This window comes from Python bivittatus, unplaced genomic scaffold (genome assembly GCF_059951505.1).
Source record: "Python bivittatus isolate LINGU-HERP-01145 unplaced genomic scaffold, Pbiv_v1 ctg000610_np1212, whole genome shotgun sequence".
Taxonomy (NCBI): Eukaryota; Metazoa; Chordata; class Lepidosauria; order Squamata; family Pythonidae; genus Python; species Python bivittatus.
Window position 1 is genome coordinate 743,378 of NW_028277088.1, and position 17,998 is coordinate 761,375.

General features: G+C 45.6%; 1 protein-coding gene across 1 annotated transcript in view; it reads left to right on the forward strand.

Moving 5' to 3' along the window:
- SCAP (SREBF chaperone) overlaps positions 1-17,998 on the forward strand; it is a 39,358-nt gene that overhangs the window by 4,841 nt on the left and 16,519 nt on the right. Inside the window, exons 2-8 of the mRNA XM_007440543.4 lie at positions 8,614-8,840; positions 10,740-10,869; positions 12,179-12,336; positions 13,778-13,998; positions 14,645-14,750; positions 15,471-15,643; positions 16,290-16,416. Of these exons, the coding sequence (XP_007440605.2) occupies positions 8,719-8,840; positions 10,740-10,869; positions 12,179-12,336; positions 13,778-13,998; positions 14,645-14,750; positions 15,471-15,643; positions 16,290-16,416 (1,037 nt within the window). The 5' untranslated portion in view covers positions 8,614-8,718. The remainder of the gene's footprint in view (positions 1-8,613; positions 8,841-10,739; positions 10,870-12,178; positions 12,337-13,777; positions 13,999-14,644; positions 14,751-15,470; positions 15,644-16,289; positions 16,417-17,998) is intronic.

The window sequence follows — 17,998 nt, forward strand, 5'->3', positions numbered from 1 at the left end:
CCTCACCATGCCCTCCATTGACACTAAATGCAGAGAAAGTCAGTAGCCAACAGCAGGACATTCTTTTCCACCCCCCATGGAATAAATGGGTGGCGTTTACTGACAACAGTTGTGGGGACAGAGCCAAGATGGCTAGTTTTAAAAAACCAGCTGGTCACCATGAGCCAGAGAAGCTGGTCGAGGCGGTCCGAAGGCCCTGATCCAGCCTCAGAGTTCTGGTGTTCTTGCTCATAAGTCCCGCGGTAAAGGCAACATATGGTTTACTAATGGACTTTTCTACAAGATTGTCCTCCCCAGATGTGTTTTAAGGATTAGCAACTTAAAATATTTACATACCTAGATCCATTAACAGATAATGATTGGTTGCTTGGTCCCTGGAGGGTGGCTCTACCCACACGGCCTCTTGGCACGAGAGGAGCAGCATGGAAAACAGTCTGCCAAAGCGAGCTGAGCTACCCGCCCAGTGGCTTCAGCTCACCATTTTGGCATTTTGCAGAAAGCTGCCCCTTTTCTCTGACCAGGAATCTTGGTTAGCTGCCTTTTCCCTGTTGACCTTCTAATAATTAAATAAAGGCAGCTCTGATAAAGCTGCCAAGGACAATAAAAGTTGCACAGTTAAAGCTGTTCTGCTCCATGTTTATTGTGAGCAGGGAGGAGAACAGATTTGTTCTAAACTGAAACATTTATCTGAGTAGCCAAAAGAATCAGGAATTTGGTAGCGCCTTTTCCGGCTAACACTTTTTATTAAAAAGCAGAAGCTTTCGTGAGCTGCAGCTCACGAAAGCTGCTGCCTTTTAATAAAAAGTGTTAGTCGGAAAAGGTGCTACCAAATTCCTGATTCTTTTGCTAGCAGAAACGGCTCTCCTATAAATTCTCTGGGTCATTTTCCTTCCATTGTCATATCGACCAGCTGCATCTCACGTCTTGAGCCCTGGATGGGGTCTTTCAAATAGCTGGAGTTGAGGAAGAAGTTGCCTTGTGGAAGAATTGCCAGCTGTGCCTCTCCACAGGAGAGGTGGAGATGGGACTTATGGGGAAAAATAATATCTGTTTCAGCAATGGAGAAACTTGGTGCCCCTATTCCCTCGAATGAGAATTCAGACATAATTCATGAAGATGAGGAAAAACCAATGGTGGGACTTGGGTGGGTTGGGTCTCTGTGGCTTCACTGATTTTGTTGATTTTGGATGGCAAATTGCAGCAGCATGGATTAGGTCTAAATTGCAGGCTAAATCAAAGGGACTTGACCTAATTGGGTGGTTCTGCTATTTTCTGCGATGTTGTTAGGGTAAAGCTGGAGGAAACATGTTCATGGTTGTGCCTGCAAGCGCTTCTGGCCAAAAAAATATCTTGGTGCTGTTTCACTGGGTGACCTTTTCCCATCTAAAATCCAGAAGAATCTTGTTTTAAGATGAACATAATGATTTCTGTTGGTTTTTAATTTTGGCTGTTTTATTGTTTTCACTCTGCTTTTGTTGTTAGTTGCCTAGAGTCATGTATATGAGATGGGCGGCCTTATAAAATTAATAACCAAATAAATAAGCTCTTGTAAACTGCAGCTCACTTCATCAGATGTAGGATTTAAATACTGTACTTGGGGATGAACCAGTGAGGGAGAAAGGGAGTTGAGGGACAGGGTGATTATGCAGACAAAGGTTCCATGGGTATCTTATCAGTTAATAACTGTATGTGTTAGAAACCCACTACCTTCTAGGATAGCATGGCACCTACTGATGTATGTAAATTCAGCTTTCTCGTGTTCAGTTGTGTTGGCATAATCTTTTTGTTTCAGGATTGTTATTCTGAGATCTATACTGGAATGCCCTGGGAGATTAAAATGTTCTGCTATTACTTTGCCTTTGTTTTGAATCCTGATGTCAAAATTTTGCCCATTAATTATTTTGCACAGAGTCTGGCCAGTTTGTCCTATGTAGAATCCAGAAGCACATTGCTGGCAGATGATGGCATATATCACATTGGAGGGAGAGCATGTGAAGGTGCATCTAATCTTGTGCATGTAGTTGTGGGGGCCTGTAACGATGCTGCTGATGTAGATGTGAGGGCAAAGTAGACATCTTGGTTTACTGCAGGGTCTGGTTCCCATGTTGGCATCATTGTCCTATTGTTTCTTGCTGCTCGTGAGAAGCTGCTTCAGATTGGCTGTCTGTATGCAAGAACTGCCACTTGGTTCCTGAGAAAATGCAGAGTCGTTGGACTTCCAGGGAAGAAATGGTGAACTGAAGGATGACCACAGCGGATTGAAGAGCAGGTGAATCGAGTACCTCCTTGGAATTCCTCTCCGGTCAAGGAGAGGACTTGGGATTGCCGAGAAGTGCTCCAGACAGTTGCTCCTCGCAAGGAGACTGCAAGACAGCGGTCTCCAGCAGGTTTAGAGCTCTGGGAGACAAGGGATCGCCATCTTTGCCCTAACCGCAGTCGGTGCCTTTAAAAGGATGCTGGGTTGGCTTACTTCCTTTCTTAATCACTTTTGAAACTGCTCGTTAACTGCTTTTCAAGTATTAGGAACCTTCATAATGGCAGGTTTTACTACACCAGGTGAGTTTCCTTCAATCCTTAGCAAAAGAAGTTTTAAATACAAATTTAAGAACTCAAAAAATTCTTTTTTTTTTTTTTGAATAAACAACAAAAGGATGATTGGAATGTTGATTTTGGAAAGTTACAAATGGACTGAGGGTCCAAATGGATTTGAAATAAGATTTTGAAACAGTACAATTTGAAAGATTACAATTAAAGGAGAATTGGTTTACTAATACAGAATGGAACAAAATATTTTAACATTGGATGTATTGAAGGATATTTGTGAACAAGGGATCCAGAAGTTAATTTTAAGAGTGTCTGCTATTATACATAGATTGTGTTTGGAAGATGATATGGAAGAAGAGCAAGTTTTCTTGGATAGGACTGAGACTGATTTGAAAGTGGATTTAAAAATGACGGGCTACAAGAATGATGTGATGTCATTGTCCAGTATGGGCTGTAGCTTATTAATAATACATTAGAGTGGTTTGAGTTGTGAACTGTAGGTGACAACCAGTGGTGCTTTGTTTTCTGTTTCTGCGGCCTGTCTTTTAATAGGTTCTCCCCGGGAATCCATGAGGCTCTACTGATGTGGGTACTGTATTGATCTTGCTGGGTGGGTAGATCAGTCTCCTGAATTTAATTCATCTGGAGCAGCTCCATCAAATGGGTTAGAACAAACGTGGTTGTAGCGCAGAGCCTGGCTATAGACGATAGATTTGGTGGTCTGTGCTGGGTAGAAGCTGGAATGCATGATGATCTGTTGGTTTTCTGTGTAACATGATGTTTATGTGACCATTATGTTGTTTTACAGGGATATCAAGGAAATGGACTTTTTCTGTGGATAGGCCCAGGCTTAGGTCGATAGCGGGATGGGAATGATTGAGGGCTGGATGGTATGTAATGAGTGAGTGAGACCTTTCGGTGGATCCAGATTATCAGTGAATCTCAAATACAGGAAGAGTTTCAGGGAGCATTTTCTCTGGCAATTCTAACATTGAAGGCAGCATTTCTCAAACAGCCTCATGTTGTAATCTAACATGTGGCTGTTTGAGAAATGCTGCCGTCAATATTAGACTACAATTAAATGTTATGAGTGGTTAATTTATGTGGTCCAATAATGCTCACATGGGAAGGGCAGCGGGTCAGTCTGAGTATGGGTATCGCACCTAATGGTTCACAGTAGAGCACAGAATAATTAATACCAATAAATAATTTGCTAATGCACTTGAAATGTAATGAGAACACACATACTAATCCACATCGTTGACTTAAGAATTATTGGAAAACTTTCCTCGTTAAGGAACCGTGGTGGCTGTAGGACCGAATGCTTGAAGTGCATAAATCCATTTTCTATTTATTCAGTGCAATGGAGCTTTTTGAGGAGCTGCTTATCTGAGACAGCCTTGACGGGATTCTCTTTTTTCTCTCCATTGTACATGTTTACTGTTGCCTCTAGAGCTGAAGGTGTAATATGAGTTTTCTGTTGCATCATCTTTGTTATAATATAGGAAAGGTTGATTTCCCAGCTGTGATTGTGGTTGCCAGATTAATAAGCAAGGAGCAAGGCTGCAGTTACTGAGAACTTGATATTTGCATACAGTATTCTTGAATTTGCTGCCACGGATAGAATAACATTGCCATTTAAATATCAATTTCTAGCTGATTTCCAGCGTAGTCTGCCTATTGAAGCCCCAAGCAGTGGCATCCCTGTTGGCTTTACATTTGGCGTGGTTAATGGTGAAAGAATGCAAGGCAGCCCTGATTCTGCCAATTAAATTGCCATTAAAAAAGAACAGCTGAGATTCAGGGTTAGTTGCTTGTCTTCACCCAGAGATAATTCTAATTTCGTGAGGAATTAGAATTAATTACTTTTCTTTATTAAAAGGGATCTAGTCAGAACTCCACTCCTTTCCTTCTTTCCTTCCTTCCCTCCTTCTGAACTGGGTTAGCTGATGCAGGCCTCCAGCACGGCAGGTGTGGCCTTCACTCCTCAAAGCCTGCCCTGCACACCCTTGATGCAATATGATTTATGGCATCTGGGGGAAGGCGGGGAGCAGGGAGAAGAGAAGTGCAGGTCAAAATGGCAAGGAAATGGTGAGAGAACACTTAGCTCCTCTGAATGAATTCAAGTCGCCAGGTACCAGAGGAACTCATCATCATCGTCAGATTTATATCCCACCTTTATTTTGTAGAACTCAAGGTGGTATACATAATGCTCCTACCTCCAATTTTCCCCACAATCCTAACCCTGTGAGATGGGTTGGACTGAGAGTGACTGGCCCAAGACAGCTTTAGAAGTCCTGGAGTAGAAGGGAGGAAGTGCCAGGAGATTGGAGAAGAGCTAATGTTGTTCTGGTGTTTTCAAAAGGGAAAAAGTGGATACAGGAAACTGTCCAGTCAACTTGACATCAATACCTGGGAAAATCCTAGAAAAAATAATAGTAATAATATAAGTATTACTTATTACAATTATAATTATAACATAATAGTGGGTTTGCTAGCACTTAAAATGAACAAGGTGATTACTAGAAGCCAGTATGGGTGTGTTAAAAAGATTAATTTTATTGCGTTTTTTTTTTTTTTTTTGACAGTGACAGTATTAGTAGTCCAAGGGAATACTGTGGATGCATTCCTAGAATTCAGTAAGGCATTTGATAAAGTTGACCACAGTCTCCTTCTTGATAAAATGGAACAATTTGGGATGGTCCCATTACCAGGCTTCACAGTTGGCTGAGCAGCCGTATCCAACACATGGTCCTTAATGGATCTGTGTCCACGTGGAGGGAGACATGAAATAGGTAGCTCAGGGTCCTATTCTGGACCTAGTGCTCTTTAATTTTGGAGTGACTTGGATTAAGGGACAGAAGGGATGCTTATCACATCTGCAGATGACACAAACCTTGAGGAGATTGCTAACATCTCCAATGACAAGCTCAGATTCAAAAAGATCTTGATAGACTTGAACATTAGGCTCTACCCAACAAAGTACTATTTGATGGTGAGAAGTGTAGGTTCCTCCCAGCCTTTCAATTCTGTGTTTACTTTCTCTTCACACGCAGCATAGCACAAAGGGCTTGTCTGGGTTTAATTTCTGTAAAACCAGTTACCGAGATCTGTGCAAACATGAATATTTATTCTGTAACTACTGCAGTGAATGTCAAAATGATCTTTGATGAGAGTCAAACTGACTTTCAGTAATTATTTGTAAATGGCCAAAATCTTAGAGCACAAAGTTCCAACTTGGACAACCAACAAAATGTGGGTAAGGTTGCAAAGATTTGCTTCCCACTTCACTCCTGTTTTTTCATTGTGGGACTATTCAGTTTGCTGTGAATATACGTTTATTCACGTTACTTCAAAGAACACCCCACCCCACCCCGCTCTTTTTCATTTAGAGAAGAGAGCCAAAACTGTTAACTTTAGTTAATGTGTCTTGTACCAATGAAAGTTTTTTTTTAAAAATCCAAGTAAAACTCAAGGGTGGTTGGTTTAAAAGCAAGTTTGGTGTGTGCAGAGTTCAGTTTTTCAAACTGGAACACTATGATCCATCAGCCAAGGTGAAGTGCAAATCTGATTTGAACAGGGAAGGGCAGGCGTGTTGGGATTTGGGCCCAGAAGCAGCCTCCTTTGGAGAAGATCTGCAGTTACTGGGAAGGGTTGCTGTTGTGTCATAAGCTGTGTAGGTGGCAGTGAAAATGTAAGAGCTGTATCATGATTCATACTTTGATTTCTCAGCCCAATCATTGCATAAAGCTGAACAGCGTCATACACGGAGTTCTGAATTATGCATTTTGTGAAAGCAGAAAACCAAATTGGATGGGGAAATAAGTATTGTCTATAATTTCCTCAAATCTAATTTTGTCCCCTGGCTATAAAGTTTCTGGAACCTTTACATCTCTCTTGGTCCTAGCTTAGAAACAAAGTAATAGAGCAATTTGTCTTTTCTTTTACAGCCCACTTGAACAATAGCCCAGTTGCTTACGGATACCAAATGAGTTTACATGTGAGCCTATCGGGTCCATGTAAACCTCTTTGATTCTTCTCTTGATTTTGGAGAAGGGTCTGAATGCCCAGTAGACTTGCAGGCTATTAATAAAGCCTGTTAAAATGGACAAAGGCTTGTGCAAACATAAGTGTGTGTTTGACTTACTGGAAATTAAAACAAAAAAACCCCCTGTTCTTTATAAGCCCATGAGCTTTTACAGTGTGTTTCTGGTTGAGCATCTTAGGAAGATTGGGAGAACTGGTGGACTTCTCCTTGGCATCCTCTCCAGATCTCTCCCTTCATCTCCTCATCTTGGTTGTCTCTGCTTTTTGCCCTTCTGTTGGTTTTTCAAGGCTCTGTTTTGTTACCATTACTGGACCAATTCCTTGCACCCCAGGTTGAAGGCTGTCGGGATCAAAGTTGGGCAGCTACATTCCTCCAGCCAGTTGTTCTGTTTGTGAGATGGTTGAGTGTTTTGACCTTCCTCCCGTGCCTTGCCTAGCCATCAAAGCCCATATTGCTCCGTCCTTCACAAACTAAGTTTCTGCAAGGTTGTGAGAGGTTTCAAGGGAAAGGGGAAAATAGTTAGATGCTGGGCAGGAGCCTTGTTCCTCAGATTAGAGAGGCGTTGTAAACTGGGAGCTTGTATGGAGGTGAGACAGTAGGTCAATCTTTCCCAAGGGGGTGTTTTCAGAGGGGCTGCATTACACCACTCGCCATTTCCAGCCGGGTGGGAATGCTACCAATTGTCTGGAAGACGGCAGTGATGCCCAATTCCTTGAAGACCACCAGCTGTGGTGAACCTTCTCCTGATCTTCTTGGCAAGGGAAGGAGGAGTGTGGTTTGGACATGGATGGAGTCTGATGGGTTTAGGAACTGCTGTACGATGAGCCTTTCCTTTAACAGCACATATCCAGTTCTTCTTACGCATAACAAGGAGAGGAGCATGAAGTCTCTACAGCAGTGTTTCTCTACCTAGGCCACTTTAAGATGTGTGGACTTCAACTCCCAGAATTCCCCAACTATCTTCAAGTGGCCAAGGTTAAGAAACACTGCTCTACAATATAGTAAAGCCTTGATTTTGTGGTTGCAAAGAAGGGTGTTTGTTAGAGCTCCATGTCTGTGAAATCTAAATTTAGATAACACCTGTAAACTTAATATAATGTATGTAATTGTTACGTAAGCCATATAACGTATAGATAATGTTTGTAAAATTTGTAACATCTGCATTAAATGTGAGCATTGTTTGTAGTGATTTACTGCAGAATCAACTTTGCATGGCAACGCAAACTGAACTCAGATTTTATTCCCTGCAGCTCTCAGCCCGCCGAATTGGAGATTTATTAAATTGTAGTTGAAAAAAAAAAGAGCATGGGGAGAGCTAAAAAAGCCCCATATGATCTCCAATGAAATATTTAACAGGCTGTGAGTATTTCTGTAGATGTTCTCCTGTAGTTCGTTAGACTTCTCTTCTGTAACTTTCTAGAAGATGCAGTCAGTGACAAACCTATTAAGTTTGGAGTGATTTAAGTTTCTCTGGAGAGCTTTTTTTCCTGCCTGAAATGTTTTCTGCATCTGAGGGCTACCTTCCATTCTGAGTCACTCATTTTTATCCCTAAAATGGAGGATGAGATGATTTGGCTCCAGAACTTGTTTTGAGAATTTGGGGATTATGGGAGGACAAGCCATGATCTTGTGTTGTGTTGTGTTATCCTACATTATGCACTGAATCTTGGGGTTGCCTCGTGGAAGTTGTCTTTCTCCCTACCCTTAAGAAGAGTTCTTAGGATTGCCTCAGTGTACGGGGTGGCTGAGGGACATGAATGACTAGATTTAACCATGGTTTATCCAGTCTACAAAGGTTGCTTCATAGATCTCTCTCAACCATATACCATGCAGAGTTCCCTTGTAACCTGTATCTGGGTTGCTTTGTTTGGGCCTAGTGTGATATGTGAACTCAGCCATGGTGTTTAATTAGGAGTTGGCACATCTGGGCACTCTGCGTTACTCGGAAAACAAGACCCGGTGAGGGTTTGCCTGCTTCTCGGACAGCTCCTCAACCATTTTCCTGGCTTGCTTTCCTAAAGGTGGCCTTGCATGTGGTGCCGTGTCTGAAGAGCTGCTCTGGGGAAGTGCTGCTGACGTCCTGCTTGCCCGTTCCAGGATGGCAGCTAGCTGACTGAGGGCTGAGGATGACCTGGACTGATAGCCTGCGTGAGAAGATCTCCCAGGCCTTCTACAACCACGGACTGCGGTGTGCTTCCTGCCCCATCCCAATCATCCTTTTCACAGGCCTCTGCGTCCTGGCCTGTTGGTAAGAGCCCTCTTCCCAAGGGGCTGTGTGTATGTGTGTGTCCATGCGTGTGTGTGTGCTGGTCTTTGTGTTTCTTTTAGAGCAGGGTTGCTCAACCTTGGCGACTTGAAGATGTGTGGACTTCAACTCCCAGAATTCCCAGTGGCTGGGGAATTCTGGGAGTTGAAGTCCACACATCTTCAAGTCGCCAAGGTTGAGCAACCCTGTTTTAGAGCACAGGGTTGGAAACCTGACTGACCTGCCTTGACTTTAAGGAGAAGGGCAACTTTTTCTTTTATTATTTCATTTTACTATTTCAATGTCAAGGCTGCCCAACTCTACAGTGACTCTGGACGGCTTACAATTAAAAAATTAAAAAGAAAGCAATGTGCATTGAAGAAAAAGAATGCGGCTGCTGACTGTTAGAACCAAAAGTGAAGGGGGTTCAACCACCATCCTAACCCAAGACCTGGGAGAATAATCAGGTTTTTGACAATTTGCAGAAAATCAAAAGGGTCATGCACTTTTGGCTGGGGAATTCTGGGAGTTGAGGTTGCCAAGGTTGAGAAATGCTAGGCTAGATAAAAAGACCATGAATCGATTAGTAAGAACAGAGGTTTCAGTTACGGAGGGCTGGGTCCTGCTGTGCCACCCTCAATTCTGGAATTTGTTTTTAATAACGTTACTAAATTTTTTGAAAAGAGCAATAAAAACTAACTAAAACTAATATTAAGAAAGAAAAAAAGAAAAGACAGAACTGGAAAAAGAGAAAATAGTAAAAAGCAAAAGTGCAGAAAAGAAAAGGGAGAGAAAAACAAAAAAAAAAATTGATTTCTGACCCACCCCGCAACAGGTATAAGTAACAATATGCATCAAACTCTTGCTGTAAATTTACTACATAATTTCCATTATTTCTATTAACCTGTATTATTTCTAATCATCAAACCCATACAACATAATTTCATTTTTCTAAAAGTCCCCCCCCCCAAAAATCCAATTAGCACTAAAATTACGCAATGTCTTATCTCAAGTCAAAACTCTGGATTTTGCCTTCTTGGCCAACTCCATCAACCTCACGTTTAAACCATTGTTCAGCTATAGGTAATATCTTTCCACCTCTATACTTTTAAAAACCTTGCTGCTATTATCTTAGGTAAAAAAATAAAATTATAAATAATGTCACATCCTTCCAATTCTGGGAATGTTTCACTTGGCTGGAGCTAGAGGAAAGCGGGAGGAGGAGGCTGAAGTAGGAAGGAGCTCCAGGTGAGCCCTTAGGAAATGACAGGCGAGGGGCTGCTGCCTTTGGGGTGACTCTCGTTTCGTGGATGTTTCAAGCAAGTTCTTTGCCAAAGAACACCATTTTTCCCCCCTGGCGTGCTTTGGGCATGTGATATAAGTAGAGAAAACAGCCATGTTGGGTAAGAGATCACTCAGATGTCCTTGAAGGAAGTGCAGATTTTTACTGGGATTGGGTAGAGATGGAGAATTTTTGTCCTGTAGTCAGCAGGAATCACACCTAACTGACTAATGGTGCGGCTTAATTAAATGCAGGGAGTCCCCAGTTTAAGAACATGTTCCATTCCCGAGGTCTGTCCTTAAGTCGAATTTGTATGTAAGCCAGAACAGTATTATCGTATAATCCTGTATACGTAAGTAGTACTGTGTAATGAACTCGGACCATTGTGTATGTAACTCGAATCACTGCGTATTTAACTTGAAATTTGCTACAGTAGGCTCCGTTCTTAACTATGGGTCACCTGTAACCTGGGTGTTCTTAACCTGGGGACTGCCTGTTTTTTGAGAAACCTTCACAGATGCTCCCTAGGGTGGATTTCCAACCTTTGTGTGAGAGAGGTTTCACTTCCTCTGAAACTTGGGCTGGCTTTGGAAAGTAACTCTGAGTTTCCTGCCTTGCAGCTACCCATTGCTCAAGCTCCCTCTGCCAGGCACGGGGCCCGTGGAATACACTACGCCGGTGAAGGACTACACCCAGCCTCCAGCTTACCCAGCCCAGGGGCAAGGAGAACCGAGTGAGAGGCCCGACTGGGTACTGATCCTGCCGGATGGCTTCTGCGGAATCGATTTGGGGCCTCTTTGCTCTCCTCCTGCGGGAGCAGCCCTAGCAGGGGGAGGAAACATGGCCACTCTGAACTGATATTGCTGGCCATTAACTTTTGTGGATTAAGGCACAGAAACCCCCCTCAGTTTCCTCTTCCTGCAGTTGGGTTTCTCTCCTCTCTGGACCAGCTTTTTCAATTCTGTTCATTCTACTCTTTCCCCTAAATCACTGTTTTCCAACCTTGGCAACTTTAAGGTGTGTGGACTTCAGCTCCCAGAATTGGTGCTGGTTGGGGAATTCTGGGAATTGAAGTCCACACACCTTAAAGTTGCCAAGGTTGAAAAACACTGCCCTAAATCCATATTCTTCCTTGTCTATTTTCCTTTTTTTTTTTTTTTTTTTGAGGATTGGAAGAAAGCAGAACAAAGGGTTAATATCCTTGAAAATCTGTTACAGGAAGCATAATAGAAATGAGGAAGTGCCTGCTGGTCAGCCTCTTTGGCTATCCTTTGTGTGAGATGGGCGGTTATATAAATGCACTAAATAAAAATAAAATAAGCACCAGCCTAAAATGAGGCTGGGCAGTGTGGGAATTCAGCCATTGTCTTAGTGTGAGATGGGAATCATCACATCTTTATTTGTTAGGTAGAGCATTTTATGTCAGCAAAGTGATTCTGTTTATTAACTCAGTGTTTCTCTGTCTGTCTTTTTACTCCAACTGGCAGTAATTCCTCAAAGATGCCAGTATAAAACCTGCCTTGTTGCTGAAAGAGCTGCAACTTGGAACAGCAGATGTAAAGCCCTTTAAGGAATTAGTGCATTACACTAGAGCAGTTTTCCCCAGTGTGGTTCTCTCCAGGGGTGGGGGACTGCAGCTCCCTTTAGCATCAAGCTGTCTAGCTTCAGGGTGATGGGAGTTGTGTCCAAACTTCTGGAAGATCCCAGACTGGCAAAGGCTGCTAAGTGGAATAGGGAGCCCGGTGTGCTAACTGTAATGGTATGTGGGAACGATCTTGGGAGAGAGGGCAAAGAGACACGGCCGAGGGAATGGTCAGGTAAAAGGCAGCTTAGCCCGCAGCAGAATTGTGGGCGGGGCAAGAGGCTCAGAAGGGACCCTCCCTAGTTTCTTGGGCTGTAAAGGGGTTGGGGGGAGAAAAATACTTCCAGACTTGGAAGGTTCTGTTAACGTGACCTTACAATAAGGTAGAATTAGCTCATCTGGCTGTGTTTCCTGTCTGGTCTACCTCGCAAGGTTGAGACTAATGCTGCCGGACATGTGTGTCTTTTTCCCCTCTAGTACTCCGGAGCTCCCGTAGCCTATATCCAGCAGGTCCTGGTGAAAGCCACTGTTTCCCCATGGCCCAAAACGTTCCTGGCTGTTGATGTGTTTCGGTCTCCGCTCGCCCGGGTCTTCCAGCTGGTGGAAGAAATCAGAAATCACGCCTTGCGAGACGGGTAGGTGATCCCTTGTCAGAAAATAAATAGTTCCCTATTTGCTTTCTCTCTTCACGCCCACACGCTCCCCGCAGTGGTACAACAGGGCACTTGACAGACAGGTGCCCGCCTACAAGTCTGATTGCATCCTTCCACACAGGAGGAGTTTTATTATGCTGACAGAGAAGGTGTAGGATTTAGCATCCTGAGGTGGGGGTGATTTTCCGGAATTGCCTTGACCATTATTGTTTTTGTTGTTGTTATGCTCTCTTCAATCACCAAATAAGATTTTAGTCAGCTGCCAGGTCCCTTTCTTAGAGCTGCAGATCTCTGATGCCCACTAAACCCCAGTCATGAAACATCTGTATGCCTGCAAAAATTTTTGATTGCACACTCTTAAACCTCCTCCCTCTTTCAGCTTCCCAGATGGCAGAAAAGTAATTTGGCTTTGTGCTAATGCACTGATGCACACTTTGGGATCAGTTTTCCTGGCGATAGCCACCTGCTTAGGCCTCTGGGAGCCCTGGGACAGTCTGTCCTTGTATCTGGTAAACAGAGACGCTGCCTTTAATCATCTTTTGCCTGGTCACGTGCTTTGTGTCTGTAAAGTCAAGCCAGGCTCCTGGTGTCTTCATGGACATGACCATGACATTTCCTTGAAATGATGCAGATGTGGTTGACCTTCTAGTTTCTTCTTTTAATTTCCCAGTCTCTCCTACAGCCCTGAATTTTCCTGTTGGTCTCTGTCCAAGTACAAACCAGGTCCAATCCTGGTTTGTTTTTTCAAGACCAGCCAAGCTTGGCTGGATACTGGTGCTTACTGTGACCTTGTATCAGTAGCAGATGCCAAATCCTGGGTGGGAGTGACCAGAGTTAGGTGCAAAATTCAGGATTCATACAAAGCGTCTTAGGCTCCTGATTTGCTGCTGGGCTATGCTGTAGGCATGCACAGGCTGAGACCACCTTCTTCCTGGCATCACTAACCTGTTCTGAGTTTAGGCAACACTTAATTTGTCCTGGGCCAACGTGGCTGTTCCCTGGCATTCCTTCTGGCGATGAAGCTTTTCCCCCATTTCTCATGGCAGTAGTTCTGTTGGCTGGCAGAACAGAGCGAACAAGTGAAGTGGAAAAGATGGTGTGTCTAGCCTGGAAGTTTAAGGATAGTGTGGCATGATGTGAAATCTATGTTCCCCAAAGCAGTAGATGTAGAAGACACATTGATGCGCCTTTAACAATCCTGTAGATCCTGTAAGTGTTATTAAGCAAGGTTTCCTACCAAAGAGCCAAGGGTTTTTGATAGGACAGCTGCACCTGGAAACAAATTTCATGGGTGGCCACCTCCCAGATCACTGGGAAAGAGGAATCTTAAGCGGACAGCAAGACCATTTGTGGGGACTTCAGCATCCCACAGCCCTTGCTTGCTTGAATTCCTCCCTCCCTCCCTCTCTCTTTTTGGGTCCAGCTCCAAGACTAAAAGTTTGGACGAAATCTGCCTTCAAGTCACAGAACTCTTGCCTGGCTTAAAGAAGCTTCGTGGGCTATTGCCTGAACATGGCTGCCTCCTACTCTCCCCGGGGAACTTTTGGCAGAACGACCAGGAACGTTTCAGTGCAGACCCGGATATCATTAAAACCATCCACCAGTATGAACCAAAGACCTTGCAGACGTCGGCCACACCTAAGGGTAGGAGGCTTGAAACGGCGGGACGTGAGCAGCTCTCATGGCTTCAGAATTGCTGAGAGTGCTCCTTGAGAAGACAAAGTTGATGTGGGATCTAGTCACTTGGTTGGCCTTACAGCCGTGGTTCTCAGCCAAGGCTACGTGGACTGCTGGTGAGGTGCCGAGAGAGTCTAGGAGGAGTGCAGGGAGTCCTGGAAATTCTGATTTCCAGCAGTAGGGAGTGAGTGGTCCTCAACTGGTGGGGTGCCCTGTGGGTTAGAAGCCTGCTGGGCAGTGGAGAGCATAGAGGCCCCAGGTGCAGCCCTGCCGGGAAGGAGGAAGTAGTAGAACAGGACAGGAAGTTGGTCGGAGCAGTGGGTGGAACTGTGGCCTCTGCCGGGGATGGGGGAGGAGGGCTGTGCATGCCCAAGGCCACTTTCAGAAGCACCGGCTCAGAACGTGGAGGGGGGGGGGTCCTTGCCGGAATTCCAGCCAGCATCAGGAGGGACAGATGGCGGTGAGCAGGCAGTAGCCAGGATCTCCAGCTTGAGGAGTATTTCCAGGCCAGCAAGTGCAGCCTCCAAGTTGGGTGGTTGTATCACTGTGTACATGGTTTGGAGTCAGGTTTCCTTCCCAGTCACCTCCTGCTGCGTTTCTCTGGTTTCTTCAGATCTGCTTTTTGGAGTCCCTGGGAAGTACAGCGGGGTGAGCCTCTACAACCGGAAGCGGGTAGTAGTCTACGCCATCACTCTGGGTCTCCGGCACTATGACTCCAGGCAAGTGTTGCTTCTGAAGACCAGGCCATGCCAGGGAACCTTCTGGCCAGGCTGGGCTCCCCTCTTCTTTCTGCTGTCCTCCAGAGTTGCCTCCGCTTCTCACGTGGTCTTCTGTTAGGCTGTTAAAATCTGCGTCAGGATTGTCTCTGGACGGACCAACGTCGGTCACGTCCAAGTCGGCTTTCCTCTTGCGGTGCCCACAAAAGCCTGTGTGCGAAGTCTGCTTTTGTAGGCGCCTGTGCTCTGGGGCGGTCTGGAAATGACACTGACGGGCAGTTTCCCAGAATCAATCAGTTGGAACAGCCTGTGAAACGCTGGCCTTTTGTAAGGCGGCTGCAAAGGTGCAGTTGACCCTTGGCTCCCTCTGGGTGGATATATGGTTCCAAATAAGCCAGTGTTGTCCAAACGTGGCCACTTTAAGATGAGTGGACTTCAACTCCCAGAATTCCCCAGCCAGCCATTCAATTCTGGGAGTTGAAGTCCACTCATCTTAAAGTGGCCACGTTTGGACAACACTGAAATAAGCATTTTCCACCTTACAGCTGACGTGACTGTCGGTATATTAAGCATGCCATCTCCTGCCTCTCCTCTCCTGGAAGCGTTTGCATTTTCCTTTCCCTTGGGAAGACCAGCCCTTGAGAGGGGGAGTGGGGGACGGCCCTGGGGAGCTCTTCTCACGCCTGTTGCTGCAGCCGTGACTCTTTTTTGCTCCCCGGGCAGGTTCCTCTCCAGCCTCCGCTCGCGTCTCAAGCTGCTGCATCCCAGCCCCAACAGCAGCTTGCAGGAGGACCAGATGATCCACGTCCACTTCAAGGAGGAAATTGGCGTTGCCGAACTCATCCCCCTCGTCACCACCTACATCATCCTCTTCGCTTACATCTACTTCTCTACGCGTAAGTTCAGCGAACTGTCGAGGAGCAGCCCCTTGGCCGCGGTGGGCGTTGCAGCAGTGCCCAAAGGCAGCAGGAAGGATTCCTGGCACAGGATAGGAGGGGCCGGATTGATGACGGGTGGGTCCAGCCTGGCTTGGCTCAGCTCGCTCAGGACCTGGAGGTGTTCCTGATTCAGGAGTAGACTCAGGGAATTTCAGGAACGCTGGTGCTCTGTTGGTTTTCATGTCAATTCTATTTCCAATCCCCCTTTTATGGGGCTGCGTTTGCAGCACGCGCATCGGTTCCAGATCTAGCAACTGCATATAGTCAGCATCATAAACTGGGTTAAGTTTGATCTTGGATAGTGTTTTAGTGGCCGAGCGTGTTGTGTGAACGCAGCTCATTTGGTGAGTGCGCTGGGGGCATCCAGAACTCAGGCTGCTCACTCAGTGACCAGGTTTTGAACGTGTGCACGCCAATCCCCTCTTTTTAGAGTCTTCAAGCCAAGGCTGCTAACCTGCCATTGCAGGAAGTCTGACCAGCCCCTTTGTACCTTGGCCTGCGTGTGGCAGCCTGCAGCCTTGGTTTCTTTCTCCTTGGCTGGAAAGGAAGGCCAGGGGCTGCCTCTCTCTCTCACAGGCTGACAGGCCTTCCTTTTCTTCCTCAGGCAAGATTGACATGGTGAAGTCCAAATGGGGTCTGGCTTTGGCTGCGGTCGTGACTGTGCTCAGCTCCCTGCTCATGTCGGTCGGATTGTGCACGCTCTTCGGCCTCACGCCGACGCTCAACGGAGGGTGAGTTGCTGCACGACACTTCTGGGCTGAAGAGTGGTGACCCAGATCCCCCAAGCTGCTCTTCTCTTCAGGTTCTGGGCGGAGGAGTCACTCTCCATAGTTGGGCAGTCAGGTACTTCAGCCCCGCTGCGTCCTCTTGGAGACAGACTCTCCGAAAGCTCTCTTTCCAGCTGGAAGCAGATTCTTAGGAAGGCCCAAATTGTGCATTTGTCAGTCCAGATGTTAATCTGAGCTGGGGTAACAGTGGCTCCCCACTGGGTGGACTGGCCCCTGATGAGGAGTCCCCCTGGTCAATCAAGAAACTGCATCAGGTTGTGGGGAAAACCTATTTCTCAGCAAGGTTTTCCCAGGACACGCCGTTACTCATGATTTCACTCCCTCTCGAGTTTCCTGGAGGGGAGATTCTTCTTGTAACCAACAAGGTCTGTGACATAAAGCAAATATTGTTTCTGACTTTCGGGGTATGGTTGCCAGGAGCATCTGGTACTTTATAAACAGGGGCACCTGCAGGGCAGGGGAATCGAAAAAGTCGAGATGGTGGTTGTGACTGCACAGTTGAATCTTCACCCCTTTCTACGTCTGTCATATGCCAACTATTACATTTGGGTTCTGTGCCAATAAACAGGGTGCGCATAAGCTCATTGCAAATGCTGTTTTGCAGAGTTTAAAAAGGAGATGGTTTTAGCTTCTGCAGCAGAGAAGATGAGGAAACAGAACAGTTGCTGTGCCTCACGGATGGCAAAGAGTTGAAAGAAAGCGTTCTCCCTTTCCAAAATAGTGAGGACGATAATGGCGGAAATCCAGTTTTATTTCCTTCATTGATTTGTTGTCTTTCAACCATAGGCAGCATAAAAGGACAGAAAAACTTCAAACAATCAAATAAAAGCCAGTACATTTCAACATGGATGATGAACAATTGATCCTCAAAAGCCTGGCTAAACATTTGTGTCTGTTTAGATTTTCAAAAGACAGAGGGACGGAGGGGCCTAGTGCAGTTCTGAGGGAGGCCCTTTCGTAGCCTCAGGCCCACGTAGAAGAAGCCCTCTCTTGTGTAGCGGACAGATGGGCCTCTGAAGAGGACCATCCTGCAGATCTTAGTATCTGGACAGATTCAAAACAGGAGATGCAATCCTTGAGGTAGCCAGGCCCAGCCCTGAGCCATTAACGGCTTTAAAGTTCGTTATCAACACCTTATATCTTGCCCAGGAGGCAACTGATGATCAAGAAGATCTTCCGGTGGAAACATCATTTGATCCTGTCCTCGCACCGCTGAACAGCTGAGCCGCCACATTTGACCCTAACTGCAACTTCTGGGCATTTTGTATAACCCTGTTGCAGCCGTGAAGATGGGACATGATCCCATCACGTAATTCGCCCAGTGTACCGTTTGTCTGATGGGGCTTCCAAGTGGGCTGAGCCTTTCCATTTTTTCCCTGCCTGTCTTTTGTCAGACTCTTGCAGCAGGGCCTTGTGCAAACAGACAGAACAGCTACGTAAACACGAGAAAGCGTTTCTGCATCTCCCCCCCGCCCCCCCGACAGCTTTCCCTTATAACAGCAAGCCCAGCTGTCTCACGCCGAGC